This window comes from Balaenoptera ricei, chromosome 12 (genome assembly GCF_028023285.1).
Source record: "Balaenoptera ricei isolate mBalRic1 chromosome 12, mBalRic1.hap2, whole genome shotgun sequence".
Lineage (NCBI taxonomy): Eukaryota > Metazoa > Chordata > Mammalia > Artiodactyla > Balaenopteridae > Balaenoptera > Balaenoptera ricei.
In genome coordinates, this window is record NC_082650.1 from 2,827,777 (window position 1) to 2,850,220 (window position 22,444).

General features: G+C 54.5%; 1 protein-coding gene across 4 annotated transcripts in view; it reads left to right on the plus strand.

Annotated features, from left to right (window-relative positions):
• Positions 1-22,444, plus strand: part of RPS6KA2 (ribosomal protein S6 kinase A2) — a 300,754-nt gene that overhangs the window by 233,389 nt on the left and 44,921 nt on the right. For all 4 annotated transcript variants that reach the window (XM_059940843.1, XM_059940846.1, XM_059940842.1 and 1 more), the window contains exons 6-10: positions 2,865-2,971; positions 6,845-6,882; positions 9,264-9,406; positions 13,509-13,579; positions 15,245-15,333. In XM_059940843.1, coding sequence (XP_059796826.1) covers positions 2,865-2,971; positions 6,845-6,882; positions 9,264-9,406; positions 13,509-13,579; positions 15,245-15,333 — 448 coding nt within the window. The remainder of the gene's footprint in view (positions 1-2,864; positions 2,972-6,844; positions 6,883-9,263; positions 9,407-13,508; positions 13,580-15,244; positions 15,334-22,444) is intronic.

The following is a 22,444-nucleotide window of genomic DNA, read 5'->3' on the forward strand; positions in this document are numbered from 1 at the left end:
GGGTTTCTGCCTAGAATTCGAGGGACAGGCGAGCACGGGGGGGGGGGGGGGGGGGGAGGGGTGCGTGTACGTGCATGTGTGTGTGGTGTGTGTGGAAGAGAATGTGTGAAAGTGCATGTACATGCACGCACATGTGTGTGTGCAAGAGAATGTGAAAGTGCGTGTACATGCACGCACATGTGTGTGTACAAGAGAATGTGTGAAGGTGTGTGTACATGCATGCACATGTATATGCGGTGGGTGGCATGTGTATGTGTACGTATGTGTATGGTGTGTGGTGCGCACGCGTGTTTTCAAGATGTCTCACAAGTCACACAGAGAAGAAATCTGTTGTCCTTGAAAGATCTTAAGAAAACGGACTCTTCCCAAGAACCCCGTGGAGCTCTAGAACCTTCCCTGTGTAGAGCAGATGGAAACTCGATTTATGTTACATAGGGAAGACTTTATTTCACAACGTTTCACTTTCCACCGTAGGAAGATGCTATTAACACGCTGACCACACATCCTGGGAGGGGCGTCGGGAGCGTCTAATTAGGGCTTCACCCGTGAGTGCTCCGTGACCCCCAGGGCTTGTCCTTGACCCCCACTGCCTGACTTAGGAACTTTCCAGGATGTCTTGCAGCGCCGCGTGGAAGCTCTCTGGCCCCTGCTTCATGGGATGGAAAACCCAGCCTCCTGCTCGAGGCAGTGATGATGCCAGGCTTTTAATCCTGATGATTCTCTGCAGTTTCCTTTATACAGAAGAGAGTGTGACGAAGGTGACAGCATGTTGACACGATGCACAGAACAGGTTCCTGGCCCTTCTGATGCAACCTCACCCGGCACCGGGGTTCTTACTGGGCTGTAACAGGGAGTTTGGGCTGCCCTCCCCCTTTCCTCACCGCCCACTTTTACAGCAGGAGATCCCTCCATCCTGCGTGAAACTCCAAAATGCAATCAATCAAGGTGGAGCGGCAGTGGGGTCCCCAAGACCTCGGGCTGCTCTCTCCCTCTGTTTCCTGACGGTCCCTCGGGCAATGGCACAATTGATGTATTGGACTCTTGGCGATACAGGTTGAAAGCACGGGCTGGAGGATTCAGATCCAAGTTCTCCAAAAGCCCTTTTGGATCAGGTCTCTGGTCCCTCAACCTGCCTCACAGCTGAGGTCACTGTTCCAAAGATGGCAAATCATTTACCTCGGCCAGTTTCTCTTCTGATGCCTATTGATTTGCTCCTTTTCCCCCCACCCTCCCACCCCGGCCGAAGGAAGTCAGGCCACTGGGGGTTGGTCTGTCCAGCATCCAGTGTGACACACCCTGTTGTTGGGCTTCTTGACCAAAAAGGCAACACGCAAGGTACCCATAGGACCCTTTATTTCAGAGTAGAAGTGAAGTTGTCCAGCCTGGGCTCAACAGGGTCTCGGAGTTCACAGAAACACAGGAAATGAATGATACCCTAACCCTAACCCTACGTAAAAAAGTATTTCCCTTCCATCCTCTTCGCCGAGTCCACTAGACAACATCCTTTTCTGTGTCGGTCTCCGTACTGACTGCCTTCAAGAACTCACATCCATGGGTGTTTCATTCCCATAGAGAAACCCTTTGTCATTTGCACTTGGAGGCCACACAGAGCTGTGCCCTAAGAGCGGCCAAGGAGAGTAATACGGCCGCCCCTGAGCGCTGAGCTGTGGACGTGCCTGTGTGGTTATGTACAGAGATGGAGAAAGCCGGGCCAAAGAGAATTCGACAGCCAGCAGGATTTCCTACGGGGAAATCCTTCTCACAGGGAAGCCCACTGCGTATGCTAACCAATTTAGAAAAGAAATACCCAACCAGGAAAGGTGCCAGTCGAGTGTGGAAGACAGAACAGGAGATTCCAGAGGCCAGAGGGGCAGCGAGGGTTGGTGGCACCCAAATGTCATCCAGGACTTGGGGTGCATGTCCTCCCCACTGGGAGGCATGCCTTTCGTGAAATGGACGTGCTCCACCTTCATTAGCCTGATGTATTCACTGTTCAGTTCCCCAAATGGCCCTTATTAACCGATTCTGAGCGTCCCAGGCAACCTTCTGATTATGTATTGATTTTTCACGCATCTGCCTTCAGAGAGAATTCAGTCATGACATGGATTTCTAGTCTCTGTGGCATTCATTTCTCATGGTGCAGGTAAAGAATGGTTTCTGATACCATCTGGCTTGCTGGTAAGGTGACTACAAAATTACATGCTGGTTCTCACAACCTCAGGGACAGGGAAACAGTAGGAGACAATGACCTTGAGGTCTGCTGGGCGCCATGGCCTCTTGTGTGTTTTAGCTAAACCAGGGTCCCTCTCCCACCAGCCTCTCCGGCAAGGGGCACCCACCGATGCTACACGAGTGCGTTGTATTTGGTAGGACTCGTCCCACTTTGGGGAGATGGCAGTTCCTAGTCTGCACAAACCCAAGGGGTGAAGAGGTGAACTTGAAGGGAGGAGGGATGAAATTTGAGACATATTTTCAGTAAATCCTTCAGGCCTGTTTATATCAGACCTTCACAGTGTGGCTTAGTTTTTTGTGTTAAAGTGTTACATCAGAAGCACGCATATTAAAACGTAAACCCAGAAACACACTCCAGAGCTGCATGGTTTGTGGGGCAGGAAAGGTCGGGGGAGGGAACCTTGCCCGGGGCTCCGCGCACAAGGCCGAGTCGCTTTGTGGGGAGTGCCCCCTCCCCTTCACTGGTCCTAAAACTTTGCTGAGAACTCATGTTTCCATTGTAGGAGTCGGAAGAGCCTTGTCTGGGGGCCGCGGTCTGCGGAGCGGAGCAGAGTCTTCGTGGGGCTGAGTGCCTCTGTCTTTAAAGCCAGCAGCCACAGAGCAGGCTGAAGTCTTGTTCTCTCTCCTCCCAGGTGATGTTCACGGAGGAGGATGTGAAGTTCTACCTGGCTGAGCTGGCCTTGGCTTTAGACCACCTGCACAGTCTGGGGATCATCTACAGAGACCTGAAGCCAGAAAAGTGAGTGAGGACAAGGCAGGGCATGGCCCTCTTGCTGCCCACGTCGCCTTGTCCCTGTACTTAATTCCCCGGTGAGGCCATAGCCTGGGGACATCCCGGTGCTGGCACCCCACAGGCAGGGATTCCACCTGCCCGCCCCTGGAAAGGTGCCCAGACACAGGTGTGGCTTGTGCTGATTTGTGTGGGATGGTCCCAGCCCATTCCACCTGACCCTCATGACACCCCCCAAGGGAGGCAGGGCTGGGCCTGCATCCCTGTGGTCCAGGGGAGGCTGGGCAGGTAGTGGAGGCTGGGCAGGTGGAGAGGCTGGGCAGGTAGAGGAGGCTGGGCAGGTAGTGGAGGCTGGGCAGGTAGTGGAGGCTGGGCAGGTAGAGGAGGCTGGGCAGGTAGTGGAGGCTGGGCAGGTGGGGAGGCTGGGCAGGTAGTGGAGGCTGGGCAGGTAGAGGAGGCTGGACAGGTAGTGGAGGCTGGGCAGGTAGAGGAGGCTGGGCAGGTGGGGAGGCTGGGCAGGTAGTGGAGGCTGGGCAGGTAGTGGAGGCTGGGCAGGTGGAGAGGGCTGGGCCGGTAGTGGAGGCTGGGCAGGTAGAGGAGGCTGGACAGGTAGAGGAGGCTGGGCAGGTAGAGGAGGCTGGGCAGGTAGAGGAGGCTGGGCAGGTGGAGAGGGCTGGGCAGGTAGTGGAGGCTGGGCAGGTAGAGGAGGCTGGGCAGGTAGTGGAGGCTGGGCAGGTAGAGGAGGCTGGGCAGGTGGAGAGGGCTGGGCAGGTAGTGGAGGCTGGGCAGGTAGAGGAGGCTGGGCAGGTGGAGAGGGCTGGGCAGGTAGTGGAGGCTGGGCAGGTAGAGGAGGCTGGGCAGGTAGTGGAGGCTGGACAGGTAGAGGAGGCTGGGCAGGTAGAGGAGGCTGGGCAGGTAGTGGAGGCTGGGCAGGTAGAGGAGGCTGGGCAGGTGGGGAGGCTGGGCAGGTAGTGGAGGCTGGGCAGGTAGAGGAGGCTGGGCAGGTAGTGGAGGCTGGGCAGGTAGAGGAGGCTGGGCAGGTAGAGGAGGCTGGGCAGGTAGTGGAGGCTGGGCAGGTAGAGGAGGCTGGGCAGGTGGGGAGGCTGGGCAGGTAGTGGAGGCTGGGCAGGTAGTGGAGGCTGGGCAGGTAGAGGAGGCTGGGCAGGTAGTGGAGGCTGGACAGGTAGAGGAGGCTGGGCAGGTAGTGGAGGCTGGACAGGTAGAGGAGGCTGGGCAGGTGGGGAGGCTGGGCAGGTAGGCAGACCACCATTCCTCCTCCCACACCCCCTGCCCTCCCTCCTTAGGTGGGACCCATCCTGCACTGGGAACGTCTCACATGCCACCTCCTCGCTAGTTTGTGTCTTCTGTGCCAGTCTCTTCCCCACCTCCACCTCCGGGTTTGGAAAGCCGTTTCAGCTGTCTCGACAGGCCCATTTCTAGGTGACGAGTCAGATGAGCCTTTCTGAGTTTTTCTAAAAGACAGTGGCACCAGATTCCCAGCCCAAATTCCAATAAGATTTGTGTATCTTTGGCAATGATCATCTGTAATATTATTTCTAGGATATTTTGCTAATCCAGTCTAAATCTTTTTTTAAAACTCCCTCCAAATAATAATGTTCTTATTTCAGGTTTTTTCCTGCTATTTTCTGTGTAGAGCTGGCACAAACTAGGAGGGAACCACTTGAAAAGGAAGGATCTAGAGGATGCTATTTTAAGTTCATTTGGTTGACCTGACAGTGGTCCCTGCAACGAAGTTGATGATTTTCTCCCTCTGGCCTGTGACGTGGTTGATAACGGCCCCCTGTCCCCCCATAGACTGAGGTCCGTGCCTGCCCCTGGATATGTGGGGCCTGGTGGGACCCCAAGGCTTGGAGCACAAGGCAGCCCAGGCCCTGAGGGCACAGGAGGTACAGCCCCGCCCTTGTTCCTGGTCCCTTATGTCTTCACCTGCAGGGAACCAAGAAAAATGCAAACTCCGCTCTGAGACGTGGCAGTCGTGTAAGGGAAACTCCTGGGTTTGCCTGGAGACCAGGAATGTGGCGTATGTCCCTGATGCAAAGCGTATTTGCCTGTGACCAGAGGGAAGTGCTCCCCACGCACGGCTTCAGCTTAACCACCAGCTGGGTAGAGCATCACTGGCTGCACGTGTAAATGATGTTTAAATAACCGTGAAAGGCCCTCTCCTGAGTATCCCCATAAGAGCCACGTCCTGCAAACTCAGCATCGCCTTCAGAAAACAGGCGCTGAGGCCACTGTCACAGCCAGCGCGGCTGACCTGCTCACCTCTGCTGTGAGCTCTGCCCCATGAAGGCAGCACCCCGATTCTCCCTCCAGTTAAAGGTCAAAGGGATCTTTACAGTTAAACATGGTAATGCGTAATTGCAGGATTGAAGAAAAAGGATTTTGTTGTCCATTCGAATTAGTAGGGAATTAATCTTGAAAGTTGCTCGCTTCTGGGCAAAGATTAAGTATAACTGAAAAGCAAAGATAAGAACATTTGCTTCTTTCATTATAAATTGTCATCTTAATTGTACACTGTAACTTTTTCCTTCCCATTTCCATAAAATAGTAGGTATGATTTTTATTCCCATGGCAGATTTTTTAAAATTGTGGTAAGATAAACATGACATAAAATGTAGCACCTTGACCATTTTCAAGTGCACAGTTCAGTCGTGTTAAGAGCGTTCACACCGTTGTGCAACCGTCTCCGCCATCCATCTCCCAGACTTCCTTCATCCTGCAAAATTGACACCCCCGTCCCCATGAAACACTGACTCCCCACCCCCTCTCCCAGCCCCTGGCACCCTCCCTTCTATTTTCTGTCTCTGGATCTGGCTGCTCTAGGGACCGCATGTAAGTGGGATCACACGGTGCTTGTCCTTTTGTGGCTGGCTTATTGCACTCGGCGTGGCGTCCTCGAGGTCCATCCATGTGGTAGCCTGTGTCAGAACTTCCTTCCTTTCCCAGATGTGTTTAAGGTACCACATATCAATCCTCACAGCCCACGTCCTGGTCTCTTTAGATCCGGGCTGGTGCCTCCCAGGAGCTGGTGGAACAGAGTTTAATTACAGCAAAGAAAGAAACAGGGCAAGCCAGGAGCCCCGGGGACCTGTGGGCTGATGGGCTGGAGAAGGGCCTCGTGGAAGGCTCGCCTGTGTCCACCCCCTCAGACTTTCCCTCCGCCCTCTCGTGGGCGTGAGCCTCGCCGTACTCCAGAGGGCTGGGAGGAACAGGACCAGTTATCCCCGAGGGGCATCCGGACATCAGACGCCGGCATGCCGAGAGCTTGGCCCAGGGCACCAGGCAGGGACTCCGTGGGACCGGCTCCCACACCATGGCTCCCGGGGGCTGAGGCCTGAGGTGTCACAGACTGCCCCGGAAGTCGCGGTGGTCCCGAGGGCCAGGCGGGGCTCGTGGAGGGGTCTGGCCAGAAGAGCGGGCTCTCGCCATCGAGGGCCCGCCTGGGTTCAGGAAGTCCCCTCTGAGCAGCTCTGCATCTGCACAGGCCAGGGCACTCGCGGACCCTCTCAGGCCCGTTCACGCAGGACAGACAGCCTGGGGGTCCCCAGACCTTCCCCTGGGCTTGAGAGGGTCTCACACCTGCAGTCCCCAGTGTGAGCCTGCTGAGCCAGGCACAAGAACGTGGGGGTGCCCTTTGCACCCCACACACCACGGATGTGCCTACGCTCACGGCCCAGCAGAAGCTGCTGACCAGGGAAGCAGCGGTCTGAAGGCCACGTCTGCGAACAGCAGGTGACCTGCCGCCCCCCAGCCAGCGTGGAAACTGCTGCCCAAGGGCCTGGGCGGCTCCCCTGGGGCCTCCGTGCCCTTCCGTGTGTCTCGTCTCTTTTAAAGCATCTGTCTTCCCCCCCTTTCTTTCAGCATCCTCCTGGACGAAGAGGGACACATTAAGATCACAGGTGTGTAAAATTCCACCCGCCACCGACCACAGACTTCACCCCGGCGGCCCTGGTACCTGGGGGCCGACTCAGACTAAAGCCCTCTCTCTCATCACACCAGCGTGTGCAGACAGGGCTGCCTTCCCCGTGGCCGTGGCTTAGTTCTGTTGGTGTGTGTCTTCCCGCGGGTGCTCACGCTTCCCAGGTCGGCCCTCCTTCCTTCTCTCCCTCTGACTTAAGACCCTTCTAGCGCCTTTCCTGCTGACTCTCAGCGTCACTGGATGTTTTGTTCAAGAATCTCATCTTAGCATGTCTGCGGGGCCGATCTCCCCACTGAAACCTCGAACCCCTGCCAGTGCCATCGGTTCAGCCGGAACGAGCACCGCCCCCCTTGCTCCGTGACCCCCGCTCGTGCTAGTTTCCTCTTGCCGTGTCACAGTTACCAGCCTCGGTGGCTCAGAAGGGCATCAGCTGATCATCTTACAGCTCTGGTGGCCGGAAGTCCAAAACAGGTCTCACGGGGCCAAGATCAAAAGGGCTGCGCTCCTTTGTGGAGGCTCCCGGGGAGGATGGTCCTGTCGCCTCTCCGGCCGCCCACTTCCCTGGGCTCACGGCCCCGTGCTCCTCCTTCAGAGCCAGGGGGCAGCCCCCCAGTCTCTCTCTGACTCTGGCCTCTGCCCCCCCAAGTCCATGTAAGGACCTTGTGCTTCATCCTGGCTCCCCAGGATAACCTCCCCTCTCGAGATACAGCGGGGCCCCCTCTGCCAGGTAGGGTGACCTATTCATAGGTTCCAGGGTTGGGGTGTGGATGTCTCCGGGGGCCACTCTGCTGGCGCCCCGCTGGCGCCCCGCTGGCCTGGTCCTGGCCTGGTCTCCACTCACACCCGCGCCCCGTGTCCACCAGCGGGCTGCCCCTGCGCGAATGCTCCCCCCCCCACACCTCCAGTGGCAGCGTCTCTGCTTAGGCGGGGCACCTGCTCTACCCCTGTTCTGTCTTCAGAGCCCCCTGTCCTCTGCTCCTCAGCCCCACGCCGTCTGGTCTCCCCGCTGCCTGTTCCCTTCTCTGGGCTGGTTCTCCCCGCTCTTGATGGACCCCCAGTCCCAGCAGAGTGCACAGAGCAATTGACAGTTACTGCTCGTTAATGTCAAACAGTCAGACCTCTTAAATTTCTCATGAATTATGCACAAGAGCATGGCACTCATCTGACAGACCCTTTAGACGGCGACCTCCTGGCAGGGGCTGCACAGGTCCGAGGGCGTCCGCAGCGTCTGCCCCCCAAACTGAGTCCAGTTTGACCTGCTGGGGCCTTCTGTGCCTTCCCACGTGTAGAACAGCAGAAGAAATTAACCCTTAACTAGCTGAGAAAGTAAACCTGACTTCTACAACTGGTTAAGGCAGTTCAAAAGTGCCAGCGTGGCATTTCATGGAGATTGAAGGTTCTGCTAGTACTTGACCAGTTTTCTCTGCTGAGTGAGGAACTGCACGTGTGTCACATAAATCTCACGTGTACAGAGGTAGCTGGAGTAAATATGAGCTACCACGTTAAATTTATGTGTCATATTATAGACTTTTGGCTTTCTCTGTTTTAGTCATTGTGGTCTCTGTTATTTATTAGTGACCCCAAGTCAGTCGTTTGTAATGGTTTGTCATCTTGGCCAGGCATAAGTTACAAACAAGCCCCGAGACTCTGACGTGCAGAGTGAGTTGCTTCGGCAGTGGGGTAGCAGACCATGTGGGTGCTGGAGACTCCCACTTAGCCGTGAGCTCACTTGGTCCTCACGTGGCCCCGGGAAGAAGGGATGTCCACCTTAAACTCACAGACAGTGAACCTGGAGGGCTCTATAATCTTAGAACCAGCGTGTTCACTGTGTCCTTCACCCACTGGGTGCAGTAACACGAGCATCGGAGGACGGCAGCCTTGGCTGAAGGTTTCGTGGGCAAGGTCCAGGGGAGGATACCCCATGGCAAATGCTCTGAAGCCCCGTCCAACTTGTCTGTCTCCCCCTTCGTGCCTCACCAAGTGGGGACCTCCTTCCCGAGTGGCCTCCTGCTCGTAACCCCTTTCCCGCCCTTTCTTTCAGAACAAACAACCTCTTCCTGCCCTTCCATCAGGGTAGCCCCGCAGGCCTCTCCACTGGGGCCGCTGACGTCCAGGGTGTCCTGCTAAAAACAGGCTCCCGGGGAATTGGTGTCGGGCGTCAGGGATGCAGTTTCTGGGTGCCCTCAGGAGCACTCCTGAATGCGTGGGTCCCTATAGAAGCTGACCGGGAGGTGTCGGGTTTGGCTCGGCTTCTGCGGGCAGCTCGGCCCCAAGAGGACAGCGGCGGGAGGTGGGCCGGCCGGGCAGCCAGGGGTCCACGTGCCGCCCGGGACTGAGCGCTGTGCGCTGTTTCTCTTTTAGACTTCGGACTGAGTAAGGAGGCCATCGACCACGACAAGAGAGCCTATTCCTTCTGCGGGACGATTGAGTACATGGCGCCCGAGGTGGTGAACCGGCGGGGCCACACGCAGAGCGCCGACTGGTGGTCCTTCGGCGTGCTCATGGTATGGCGTGCTCGTGGTGTGGCGTGCTCGTGGTGTGGCGTGCTCGGGATATGATGTGCTCGTGGTAATGTGTGCTCGTGGCTTGACGTGCATGCGGTGTGGCATCTGCGGTCCCCAAGGTGCCCCCGTGGCTGTCCCCTGAGCGCCCGCCCGTCCCTGGGGTTCAGAGATCCAGGAGTGACCCGAGGAAAACAATGCCCGTTGTGTGACTCAGGACAAGGGGGGCCACCGATTCCTGACCCTAGCATGTCCTGGCAGCCTCCTCTCTGTCCCCCCCCAGACTCCCACCATCAGGAAACAGAGCTGGGATTCAAGTAAGGATGCAAATGTGTTAAGAGTCAAACCTTTACACTTAATGCTCTTACGGGTTTAACATGAGGATTTTAAGGGATGCAGCTACCTCCAGATTAAAGGTATTTTTCTTATTTCAAACACAGAATCCCTCCACTTAGTCATCAAAATCACCATGAACCAAAATACACGTGGAGTGAAGCATTTTTACATCTACATCTAGAAACTTGGATTTTCTTTGGGTCATGTGCTCGCAGACAGAGCATGCAGCAAACACCGTCTAGCCAGGGTGTTCTGCAGTCACAACAGAAGCGGAGTTGGCTGCCGTCCTCCGGCCTCACGCGGTCCTTCCTCTCCTCCCTTCCCCCTCCCCCCACCCATCCCCCGCAGCCGGGCCCTGTGCTGGCAGCCCCTCCAGGCCCACCGTGCCCTCAGCGTGGACCAGACTTCCGAGGCTGTGAGTCTGACATTGACTGGATGGGAGTAGCATCGTGGCATTCCCGGCTTGTCAGCCCCCTCCTTGTGCATTTCACAAACGAGGAAACCGAGGCGACGGGAGTTTCCGTAGATCCGTCGCTCGGCCAGCACTGGCATAGCCTCCTTCCCACACACATGCCTCTCGCCCTGGCCCCGGGGCCTCTGGACTGTGTCCTGGTCATGGTGCAGGGCATCAGCTGGGTGCCCCTAGGCTGGTACCCAGGAGGCCACACTCGGTCTCTCGGTTCTGGTCCCCGGCCCCGCGGGCTCGGAAGTGCTGGCTGTGTCAGATTTGTCGGCACGGATGGCTGACCCCTGTCTGTGGGGGGCAGACACGTCAAACCAGCTCGGAAGGCAGTTCCCACGGCTCCAGCCGGGATGCCGGCTCACGGGTGTACAGTAGGTGACGTCACACCACGCGGGGCGGCGCCCCCGTCTCCAGGGTCAGTGCCCCCGTCTCCAGGGTCAGTGCGTTCTCCCCCCGTCAGCCACCTACGAGGGAAGTCAGACTGTAATGAGAAACCTGCTCCCAAAACAGAATCACAACAAATTAAGCACATTAATACAGGCAAGTGATGGGCCCAAGCTCGCGACCTGACAAGGGCTCCGTGAGCGTCAGCTGCCAGGGCGCTGGTGACGCCTGCTGTGTTCGTGGTCATGCAGACCTTGAATGGCCTCTGCCGGGATGCAGTCCGTCTCCACGCCAGAAGCCACGGGGACGGCCCGCTCTGCTTACCTTCCCACTGACCGTCCCTTTAGATACGTTGGTGAGACCGTCAGGGTAGCCTCTTCCTCTGCAGGGTAACTGCGTGCTCGGCTCTGCCCCTGTCCACGTGGGTGCTTCCTCGTTACCCTGTCTGGAGGGTGCGTAGTGGGGGGCGGGCTTGGGGGCCTCGGCACCCTCGCTGCGGATTTTACCGGAAGTTTGATGTTGTCTTCCTGACACCGGATTCCAGGTCCGAGGTTACAGCTCTGCATCTTCGGGAGTGATTCCAGTTCTTAAGCCCGCATCCGCCTGAGGAGCACGTTCCTCTGGAGGGTGGGGTGGGCTCCCGGAGGGGGACCACAGGCTTCATCCTGTCCCTGGATCCCAGGGGTACTCGCGAAGCCCTTAAAGATGTAGGCTGGGGGCTTCCCTGGTGGCGCAGTGGTTGAGAATCTGCCTGCCAATGCAGGGGACACGGGTTCGAGCCCTGGTCTGGGAAGATCCCACATGCCGCGGAGCAACTAGGCCCGTGAGCCACAACTGCTGAGTCTGCGCGTCTGGAGCCTGTGCTCCGCAACAAGAGAGGCCGCGATAGTGAGAGGCCGCGATAGAGGCCCGCGCACCGCGATGAAGCGTGGCCCCCGCTCGCCGCAACTAGAGAAAGCCCTCGCACGGAAACGAAGACCCAACACAGCCATAAATAAATAAACGAATAAACAAATAAATAAATAAATAAAAAATAGCTTTAAAAAAAAAAAAGATGTAGGCTGGGCTCACGAGTGACCATACAGCGGTTCTCCAGGGAACCCTTGCCCAATGCTCTGAAGTCACAGAATGCCACCTCTGTCTCTATGGAACTGATATTTAAAAGAGCAGGAGGCCGGCCTGAGCCTGGAGAGAAGGACTGTGTTACCGGCCAGCACAGCAGAGAAAACTGCAACTAAAACCGCGCACACATCAAAGCCACCTGGAGTTAGTTTTTTGAGGTTTCTGGGGGAGAGGGGAGTGGGAATATGCCATCCCCCTCATTTGTTTCTAGATATATTAATAAAATCTATCCCATAAATATAAAATACGCCTTACATACTTTTTCTGTCAAAATCATTGCATGTTAAGGAAATAAATGGAGAGGCTGAAAGGGAAAAAAAGGGACAGTGAGGACATAAAAAGAAAGATGGAAAGAAAAACAGCTGAGAGAGAAGAGAAGCCAAAGGTAGCGAAGGAGGAGGGACAAGAAAGGGAGGAGGGGCTTCCCTGGTGGCGCAGTGGTTGGGAGTCTGCCTGCCAATGCAGGGGACACGGGTTCGAGCCCTGGTCTGGGAAGATCCCACATGCCGCGGAGCAACTGGGCCCGTGAGCCACAATTACTGAGCCTGCGCGTCTGGAGCCTGTGCTCCGCAACGGGAGAGGCCGCGATAGTGAGAGGCCTGCGCACCGTGATGAAGAGTGGCCCCCGCTTGCCGCAACTAGAGAAAGCCCTCGCACAGAAACGAAGACCCAACACAGCCAAAAATAAATAAATAAATAAATAAATGTATACAAAGTTGTTAAAAAAAAAAAAAAAAAAGAAAGGGAGGAGGAAGGTGACCCGTTCTGAGCTGGTGCCCCCAGTCAGGCTTCTCCCCACCTGTTTCCTCCACGTCTTCCCCAGGCGCCCCACGCTCACTTCTGGAACCTCTTCTGGTTCCCCAGCTGTCGATGGCTGGTGCTTCGCCGCGTCGCTCTTACGGACCCTCTCATCTTGTGTTGTGAACACCCGTCTCTGTGAGGGTCTCCTGGGCACGGGGCGTGACCTTCACGTGTCCCCAGCGCAGGTGGTGGTGCCCGTGCCCAGGAAGGTCTGTGCCCCGAGGGTCCACAGGCAGTGAGAGCAGAGCGGGCCTGGGCTCCCCGGGCCGCTGGCCCTCCTGCCCCCATGAGACGGGAAATGCCCCTGGACTTCGGAGAAGGTGACCGGAGAGGTTGGCCCCTCGCCTCTTCCAGGAGAGGCCCGGCCTCTGCTGTCTGCCACGGTCCACACGCCAGGAACGGTGCCGCCACCTTGCTCTCGGGCACAGGACATTCCTCCCTGAATTACTCACTCCTTTGACGGACTCGCCCCCTCCACATTCAGGGTCTCGCAACAGCTGGGGGGGGGGATCACGGCGGCCCGAAGGAGGGGTCGTCACGGGGCTGGGTCTGCAGGGCACTCAGGCCCGAAGAGCTGCCTCCCATTCGACCTGGACCCGGAGCTCTCTCTCCCCAGCCCTGCCCTCCCCTCCTCGCTCAGCCCCTCCACGGCAGCCTCCAGAGAAGGACGGGTCCTCAGTCGGCCCCGTGGAAGGTGTGTGGCCAGGGGCTGCAGGTCCCCATCCCCGTCTCCATGGCACCGAGCACCTTCTCACGGCCGTAGAGCTGAAGCGTTTACTGTGTCCGTCATCCATCTGTCTCCCCACTGAATGCCAAGGTCCATAGTGCAGTTCTGTTCGCTGATGTACATACACCAAGCATGTAGGCCAGCGCCTGCACTTAATTGACCAGGATTTTGAGTGGGCACATGAACTTGGGCTGCATTTTGCCTGTCTGGGTCTCGCCGCTGTGAAGTTCGCTTGTTCTGAACTCTTGCTGCTGTTCTGTGTTGGTCTGCAGTTCGAGATGCTCACGGGGTCGCTGCCGTTCCAGGGGAAGGACAGGAAGGAGACCATGGCCCTCATCCTCAAGTGAGTACAACACCCACCTTGGGATCCACCCCAATACGTGTTAGCAGCTTCTGATATCAAGAGCTTCGGTCTTCGAAACCGGGACTGTTCAGTAGGCACGAACGGTAATGAGCATTCTCGGCATTTTCATGTCAGTGGGTGAAGCCCGTGGCATCTCTGAGTGATTCTGATGAGATCTCCTACCAAAGATAAAGTTTTCCATCAGTAAAAGTCATCTAAGTTGTGCAACGGCAAGGTCTTTAGACGTGATGGTTGGTGACCTTCAAAAGTGCAGGTTCGGGGGCAGAGGGCTGCAGGAGCTCCTGAGAGAGCCTTCCCTTCTCTGCCTGTTGACCCGTTCGTGCACGTGCCTGAGCTCCCCTGCCTGACATCAGCAGGAATCATGCGGCCCAAGTCGCTGAGTACGAACATAATTTTCCCCTAATTCTCATGAAGAATCTTTTAACACAAAAATGGGTTTTGCTCTTAGAACCCTAGAAAGAAGTCTAAACCCAGAGCCAGTCTTGCTGTAATAGCTTTTAAAAAACAAACAAAACAAAAAACAAACACAGTTTATTTTTTTGGCCGTGCTGCGCGGCACGCGGGATTTTAGTTCCCTGAGCAGGGATCGAACCCATGGCTGCAGCGGAAGGGCAGAGCCCTAACCGGTGGACCGCCAGGGAGGTCCCGTGCTGTAACACCTTCATCAGAGCAGGCTTCCTCTGAGCGAGGTGTCAGAGGGCAAGCTCCGGGAGAGAGAAGCTGACGGAGGGCGGACGGGGTGGGGAAGTGGCCCTGGAATCCGGCAGGCTCCAAATGACTGTCTCCCTGCTCAGTGAGAGGGTGGGCCCACTGCACCTGCAGGAGAAACCACGAAGGTGCTTGGCCTCTCGACCAGCTCTGTCAAACTCTGCTTGCAGGTGGACACGCAGCGTTTATAGAACCAGGAGGCACCTGCAAAGCTTACGGTTTTGTAGATACGTCGTTATGTAAATAGAAGGAGAGCAGGTCGTGGGAGACACCCCGTAGAGGATGTAAGCGGTGTTTCCCTGCGTCACGTGACCTTGCACTGTGGGTGACATGCGTAGCGACAGTCTACTATGTTGGGTTTTTTTTTTTTTTTTTTGATGGCCTCTGTTCCTTTTAATTTTAAGAGGGAACAAGACCTTTTTTTCTAAAGCTAGAATAATTCCCTCCAGCAAATCCCAGGTGTGAACTTGTAACCTGTCGTTGGGAGTCACAGCATTTCTGAAGGGGCAGCAGCAAACTGTGGACACGTGGTTCCCAAAGCGAGGTCCTGCAAGGCCCTCCTTTCCCAGATGTTGCCGCAGACCACACCAGAGGCAGAGGAGAGAATCCAGCTGTCTCCTCAAGCCAAGAGGAGAGTCCTAAAATGTCAACCATGCTGGCATCTCTCCAAAGCCTTTTTTGTTGTCGTCTTGGAAACCATAGTTAATTTCCATTTAAAGTGTTCTGTACCTTCGTGGGATCATTCTTGTTTATTTTTAGCGGCCTTGTTATTTTTAGTGAATCATTATATAGCTGTTGTAAACAGCTGCTCTGGGTCACATGGGTGTGATTGGATTTGTCTGTGAATGCTGACTGCAGAACCGCAGAGCACTGAAGAAAACTCTGCTCCCTTTGGGGCTCATCCTTCTTACCCGAAAATACGACTGTGCTTTTCAGAGCCAAGCTGGGCATGCCGCAGTTCCTCAGTGTGGAGGCTCAGAGTCTTCTGAGAGCCCTCTTCAAACGGAACCCCTGCAACCGGCTGGGTAAGACTCCCTGAGGCCCCTGGGCCCGCCCCGGGCCGCCCACCTGCTCACACTCAGCTCTGGTCTGGCCCCGCATTTCACCACGTTCTCTGACAGCAAAAGGCCCTGCCGCAGGGGTGGAAGTTCTATCACGTGTTGTCCGAGCTCTGAGGATTTCAAAAACACACGGTCGCTGCCCAAGTATTGTTAGCTAACAGTCACCGTTTTTACACAAAATGGTGGCATTTACTTTAGAATTCCGTAAACTAAAGACAGAACCCTGGAAAAGCCACCCCCTCTAATTTGTCTTTGAATGTTACAGAGAGATCATAATGGTTTGCCCAATTCTGATCTGGATGATGAATTAATTGATTACTTTTCGTTAATGTCTCCATCAGTTCAAGAGAGGCACTGAAATAATCTCTTCTAGTCTAAGGCCAACTTGTCGTTCAGCTCAGCAGATCTTAACCCGATTTAGAACACACCTGCCTCAGAATCCGGTTTGCAGAGCTGTGAGACATCAAAGTGCATGTAAACATCTTTGCACATCATTTCTGCTCCTGTCTGAACCCCTGCACCCGCCTGGTCTAGAGCCCCACCCCCATCTGGTATCATCAATCTTTTAATGTTTGATCCCAACAATTACTTTGGGTTAATTACCCCTTTATTTTGATTCTGTGACTCCTTCCTGGTGCTCTACCCCCATCCAGTGTAGACACAGGCTCTCCGTACAGCACTGAGAGGCCAGGGAGCTGGGGAAGGCAGGTACACAGCCTCTCACATTCCTCTGCCGATTGGTTCTTGCACAAACCAGGTAAATAAGTCATTTCTCTTCCTGAGCCTCTGGTTCCTCTCGGGATGACAGTGATACACATGGAATTCTGCACTAATAAAATTATTATCTCATTCAAATCCTCACAATACTTCAAAGTAGATAAAAGGAGAAATGTTAGATTCACTTATGAAAAGAGGTATATCCCTAAGAATTGCTTTTAGCTGCAAAGTACAGAACTCTTAAATAATTTAACCCAGCTAATTTAATGTTTCAAACTGCAGGTTATTATTCTCACATTACAAGCCGTGTAGCAGTAGAGCGTTGTAAGCATTGGCTGGGCAGCTGAACTATTGCTCTCAAAAGCCCAGATCAGTCTGTCTTCTTAGTTTACCATCCTTAGTGCATTGCCTTTTCATCCTCACACATGGTGCCTTGTGATCACAAAATGGCTGCTGCAGCTCCAGGCATCACATTCATGTTGAAGGGAGCACAATGTGACTCCTGACCAGAGCCTCCCAGCTCTGTGGGCACAGGGTCCCATGTGTACCCCCCACGCCCCTGGGCCCCCGGGGCCCCCCTCACCTCATCATGCATCCTAGGAAACCGGCCCCATCATAGCTCATCTTCTGGTCCCTGTGGTTGACGGACTGTGCAGGTCTGGGGCACCACGTCCCTCTGGTGTTTCAGAAATGCCTGCTTTTTAGGCAACTGGGGGAATACTGGGGCTCCGTACTGATGGTCTCAGGCTGACCATCCACCTTTGGGAGGTAACTAATTAAAAACAGTCCCCCCCAGTTTGACTGTTCTGTGATGGGAGTGATGGAGAATGGCTTGGTGTTTCGTGTAAAATAGGATGTGGGGGGTCTCTCGCCCTCCCCCCTCCTTTTCTCTCCAAGTCTCAACCCTCACCCTCCCTCGAACTATCTTTAGCTCACAACTTGATTCTTTTTTACTTTAATTTGAGCTGAGGATATAATTCTTCTCCCTTCGCCTGTAGAGAACTCCCTGAAATTTCACTGTAATTGGATTTAATGAATTGTGTGAAAATCTCAACTTGTTTTCATTTTATATGGAATTTTCTTTCTGTGGAAACATTGGACAAAAAGTATCAAGATTTAGAAAAACACAAGAAAGATAATACATAAAATCACAGTCTTGAGGAATAAAGTGGTGTATTTATCAGACCCAAACATGAGGTGAGGGTTTCAGTTTTTACCTAAAGGCCTCCCTGTGTCATAAAGCGGCTAGCCAGAGCAATTTTTTTCTTGCTTTCCATAATTACTATACTTTTTAACCAGTGAGAGCCTGTACAGTTCTTTGTGATATCTTAACCCCCTCCTGTCTTTTCCAATTGTGGTAAAATACACGTAGCAAAAAGTTTACCGTCTTCACCACTTCTTAAGGGCACAGTTCAGTAGTCAAGTACATTCGCAGTGTTGGGCAGCCGTCAACACCACACATCCACAGAACTCTTCTCATCTTGCAGAACTGAAGCTCTGTCCCCACGAAACAAGAAACCCCCACTCGCACTCCCCCAGCCCCTGGCACCCACCCTTCTGCTTTCTGTCTCTGTGTTTTGACTCCCCTTGGGGGCCTCATGTCGGTGGAAGCATACAGAATTTGGTTTTTTGTGTCTGGCTTATTTCACTTAGCATAATGTCCACAAGATTTATCCGTATTGTAGCATATGTCAGAATTTCCCTGATTTTTAAGTTGAATAATATTCCGTGGAATGGGTGTACCACACTGTGCTTATCCATCCTCCATCCGTGGACATTTGGGTTGACCCACCTTTTGGCTGTTGTAAATAATGCTGCTACGAACATGGGTGTGCAAATAGCTCTTCAAGACCCTGAGTTCCAGACGTGGGAATTCCTGGATCCTATGGTAATTCTATTCCTAATTTATTGAGGAGCCACCTGACTATTTTCCACAGTAGCCGTGCCCTCTTCCTAAGGGTAGAAGCGTTCTGGACCATTTTAGCCTCTCGATCCGGCATGGCGGCCATGTCTGGAACCATCCATTGTGGTGAGGTGTGAGGACAGAGGAGCCCTCGGCAGGGGGTGCTTTTGCCCCCACCTTTCCATACATCAGTTGAAAATGTCTGTCAAAGTAAAGCACATACTCTTCATCCAAGTAACTCCACTTCTGGGATGTTTCCTAGGACATAGTCTCACAAGTACCCAGAGACCTACGGGATGTTGTTAGTGCAGGAAGGAGGGGAAGAAAGGAGCCCGCGTTCCCGCCACCGACGGACGGTTCAGGGAAGCGGGGTCCATCTACCCGGGAGGTGAGGCAGGTCTGCACCACTGGCTCGGGGCTGCGTCTCAGCCAGAAAAGAAGAGTTAAGGAAAAATAGCAAATGTCCAGAATGATCCTATTTGCCTTTTTAAAAGAGAGGGAGGGAGGTGAGCAAAGGAAACTTCTGGAAACACACACAAGTAGCTGTTAGCAGCAAGTGTGGAGGGCCGGGTGGGGAGGTGAGCTTTTCCTTTCACCCCAGACACATCAATAGTTTGATTCTTTAATCAATAACACACACTCGTTTTATGATTAAAAGCCTAGTTTTTCTAAAATTTGGTTTTGAGAGAAACACGGGATATTCAGAGACTTCTGTGTGGTGCAGGAACCCATTCTCGGCCTCGGAGCTGCCCAGACGGGCAGATGGCAAGAGTGTGGACCCGTCGGGGGCTTGGGGCCTGGCCTGCCTTCCTCTCGGCAGATACTAAGGGCCCTTTAATTAGGAAGGAGCGGGACGATGTATATGTGACCCAGAAACACACACACCTTCATGGGTTCCGTGATGCTTTCCAGGCTCTGGCGCTGGGGAAACAGTGGAGCAAAACTGTGGCCCTCGTTCTCATGGGGCCTCTAGGATGGTAAAAGATGGGGCACTCAAACGCCCCTCGGCTGCCGTGAGAAAGAGTGCGGGGAGACAGACCTCAAGGGACAGGAGCCGGGGGGCCTGCTGGAACGTGGAGGGGGCACAGACGTGAGCCGGGGAGGGAGCTAGCGAGGAGCCCTGAGTGGCAGCAGCAAGCAGAGGGGCGGGGATCCAGTCCCACCCAGCAGCTACTTGCTGGGTGACCTTAAGCAGATTGCTGCCCCTCTCTGTGCCTGGTGTCCCGCCCTGTGAACCGAGGGTGATAGCAGAACCTCTTCAGAGGGTTGTTAGGAAGACGTAAAGAGCTGGACCAGTGCCTGACACGTAGGAAACACTCTAGTGTGTTTGACAAATAAATGCATAAGAAAGCAGAGATAGGACTTCCCTGGTGGCGCAGTGGTTAAGAATCCGCCTGCCAATGCAGGGGACACGGGTTCGAGCCCTGGTCCGGGAAGATCCCACATGCCGCGGAGCAACTAAGCCCGTGCGCCACAACTACTGAGCCCACGTGCCACAACTACTGAAGCCCACGCACCGCAACGAAGAGTAGCCCCTGCTCACTGCAACTAGAGAAAGCCCACAAGCAGCAATGAAGACCCAACACAACCAAAAAGTTAATTAATTAAAAAACAAAAGCAGAGATGATCGGAGCGCACGGACCTGTGGGGTGGGGGAGGGCATCCGGGCTCTTGGCCGCATTGCTTCCCACCAACTGGACCCTTTTCTTTCTCTGCCGCTTGGACAAATAGAGAAAGTTATCAGAGGCACAGTTACTGGTAGAGAAAGCTATCATCCTTTGCCATGCATTTTAACAGATCTTGTTAAACTGCCTCCTGACAGCATTGCAAAAAGGAAGAATGAATGAGGAAGGGATTGTTTGACTGTCTCTGGAAAGCCCCGCATCACTAGACAGAGAAGCACTGAAGCACCTGGCCAGGTCCTAAGTTCATGATAGAAGCAGAACAAGAGAGAACCAGCTACAGAGAAGAGGGACCTCTCCAGCCTGTCACCCTCAGAGGAGTCCTCACGAAACTTGCCACCAGTAACTTTGCCAATGGTCAGAACTTTCCTTTCAGTACCAAGTTTTTGTTATGAAAATCCGTCTGGTCTCTGCCTTGTCATTCTTGAGTGCCAGAATAAAACCCGGACACATGTTCTATTATGAATGCATATGAGAGCATGTGTGCAAAGTACCTGCCTCCTAGGTAGGGGCATGTCACTCCACTCCTGACCGCGCTGCCCTTGGGTAGTGCCCAGGTGTGGTCTCACCTGCCTGACCTCCCCGGGGGTGGGAACTGGAATCAGGAAGGAGAAATGAAGACATCAGCTCCTTTATCCACCAAAACACACAGGAGAACAAACAACTCAGTCTCATCTCTTGCAGCGACTGAAGAATTTTGTCTTGGGAGTCACTCTTTTCTTGCAAATATCATTGCATTTAGTGGAGAGGATTGTCACAGGGGGCCAGGTGACTGTGACCAAGTCAGGGGGTAGGGGGTGCTGGATTTGTTCTCCCTTCGTTCTGGAAGAAGGAAATAATTTTCTAAATCTGTTTTTTGTCTTAGAATGTAACATCACAAAAATCATAGTTCTCTAACCCAAAATATTGTTGTATTATTTAGTTTGCATACCTGATGAGAAAGATGGATTTATCTCATTAGGTGGATAGATAACCATCAGTTAAAAGATACTCGCCCAGTGGAGCCCACAGAAGCATGGAAAATGGCCCATCCACGGCCGAAGATTGCCCTTCAGATAATTTCTAAAGTGAATTATCATAAAGCTTTCCAGGAGTTATGGACCATCCGGCAGCAGTATTTCATATCCTAGGATGTCCAGACTCACATAAAGAAGAAATAATAGTCGGAATTATTACTCACCCAACTTGACCCGGGTCAGCTACTAAATTTAATTGCCTGAAAATCTTTAGCCTTAAGGTGGAAATTATGTTGAGTAGATTAATCTTGGTCTGCACAGGTAGCTAGATTAGGAGGCTGGGACTCTTCCCCCTTCTGATTGCCTTGAGCCTTGTTCTTGACCCCCCCACCCCTGCAAAAAAGTCCACTGGCCATTTGGGGAGTTCATCAATATCAGAAGGCCTCACCCAGACCCCGGTTCCTCACGTAGATCTGTGGTTTGACCACATTACCTTCAAATCAGCCCAGATCTGTCTCTTGACACTTGAACTGTTGAAGAGACCTGTCTGTCCAAATTTCCCCTCTTTATCAGGACACCGGTCATATTGGGTCCGGGGTCACCCTGCCCCAGTGTGACCTCATCCTCACTAATCACATCTGCGACGACCTCATTTCCAAGTAAGGTCACATGCTGAGGTTCTGGGGTTAGGACTTCACCGTCTGAATTTGGAGGAACACAGTTCAGCACCTCCGAGAGGGTGTCCAGAGCATTTGCAGTGGAAGGGACGGCAGAGGTTCATCTGGTTGATGTCACACACTCGGCGGGTGACGAGACCGAGGTCCTCGCCCCAGATCACCTGCCCCAGGCGGCCTGGCTGCCGAGTCTAGAGCTGGCGTTTCCCCCCCGTTGTCCCCTTAAGGTGCAGTGTCCTCACCCAAAGAGTCCGAGTCTAAGTCTCCAGCCCACCGCTGACTGCAGTGTGCACTGCTCAGTGAGGTGCACCCGTGGCAGGTGCTGGTGACACACAGGTAGAGGACGCTGCCGCGTGGGAAACCCAGTCGTGTGGGCAAAGAGGCCAGAAATCTCGGGTGGAGACCCCCCCGCCTTTCCCCTGCAGACCTGAGACGCCTGAGGAGCCAGCCAGAGGGAGCCCTCTCCTCCAGGCAGGACGCCGGGGCTGAGGGGCAGGGGGCAGGGCCAGGGCGGTGCTGGAGGGACAGACAGATGGAGAAGGCAGACAGGCCCCCACCCAGGCCAGGCCTGGCAGGGCTGGGCGCTCAGCGGAGGGGAGGGAGGGAACGGGTGGTTTTCCGTGCCGTGAGTGGAGAGGTTTTACTCTTGTCAAAAATGGAGTCAAATTTGAGTTTATTTCCACCACAGTGGCGTGTGGACCCGGCAGCTGGAAAACTGGGTTATTTGGGTTTCGCACTTGACAGAAGCAGGTGCAAAACGCCCGCCCAGCAGGGCTGCCTGCGACCCTTGGGCGGCGTCTGCAGGCTCGTCGTGTGGGGGGGGGGGGGGGGGCAGTGGGGGCGTGGGCTCTGGGCCCGAGAAGCGGCACAGGCGCAGTCGCAGGAGCGGAGACGACTAGCTCGTGAGAGCACGCGTGCCCTCCAGGCGGCCTGGGTGGGGGGCTGGGAGGGCAGGGTAGGCGGAGCGGCCTGGGCCAGGCGGGCGCTGCGACGTCCCCCGGTCGGGACCCTCGGAAGGACGCGGCAAGCGGAGCGCGGCAGGCTTGTTTCTCAGAGGACCGATCGTTCTGGTCGTGAATTAGAGAAAGACCCTCCTGGGGCGTCTCTGGCTCACCCCTGTGAGCGTCTGTAACTTAAGGCCTG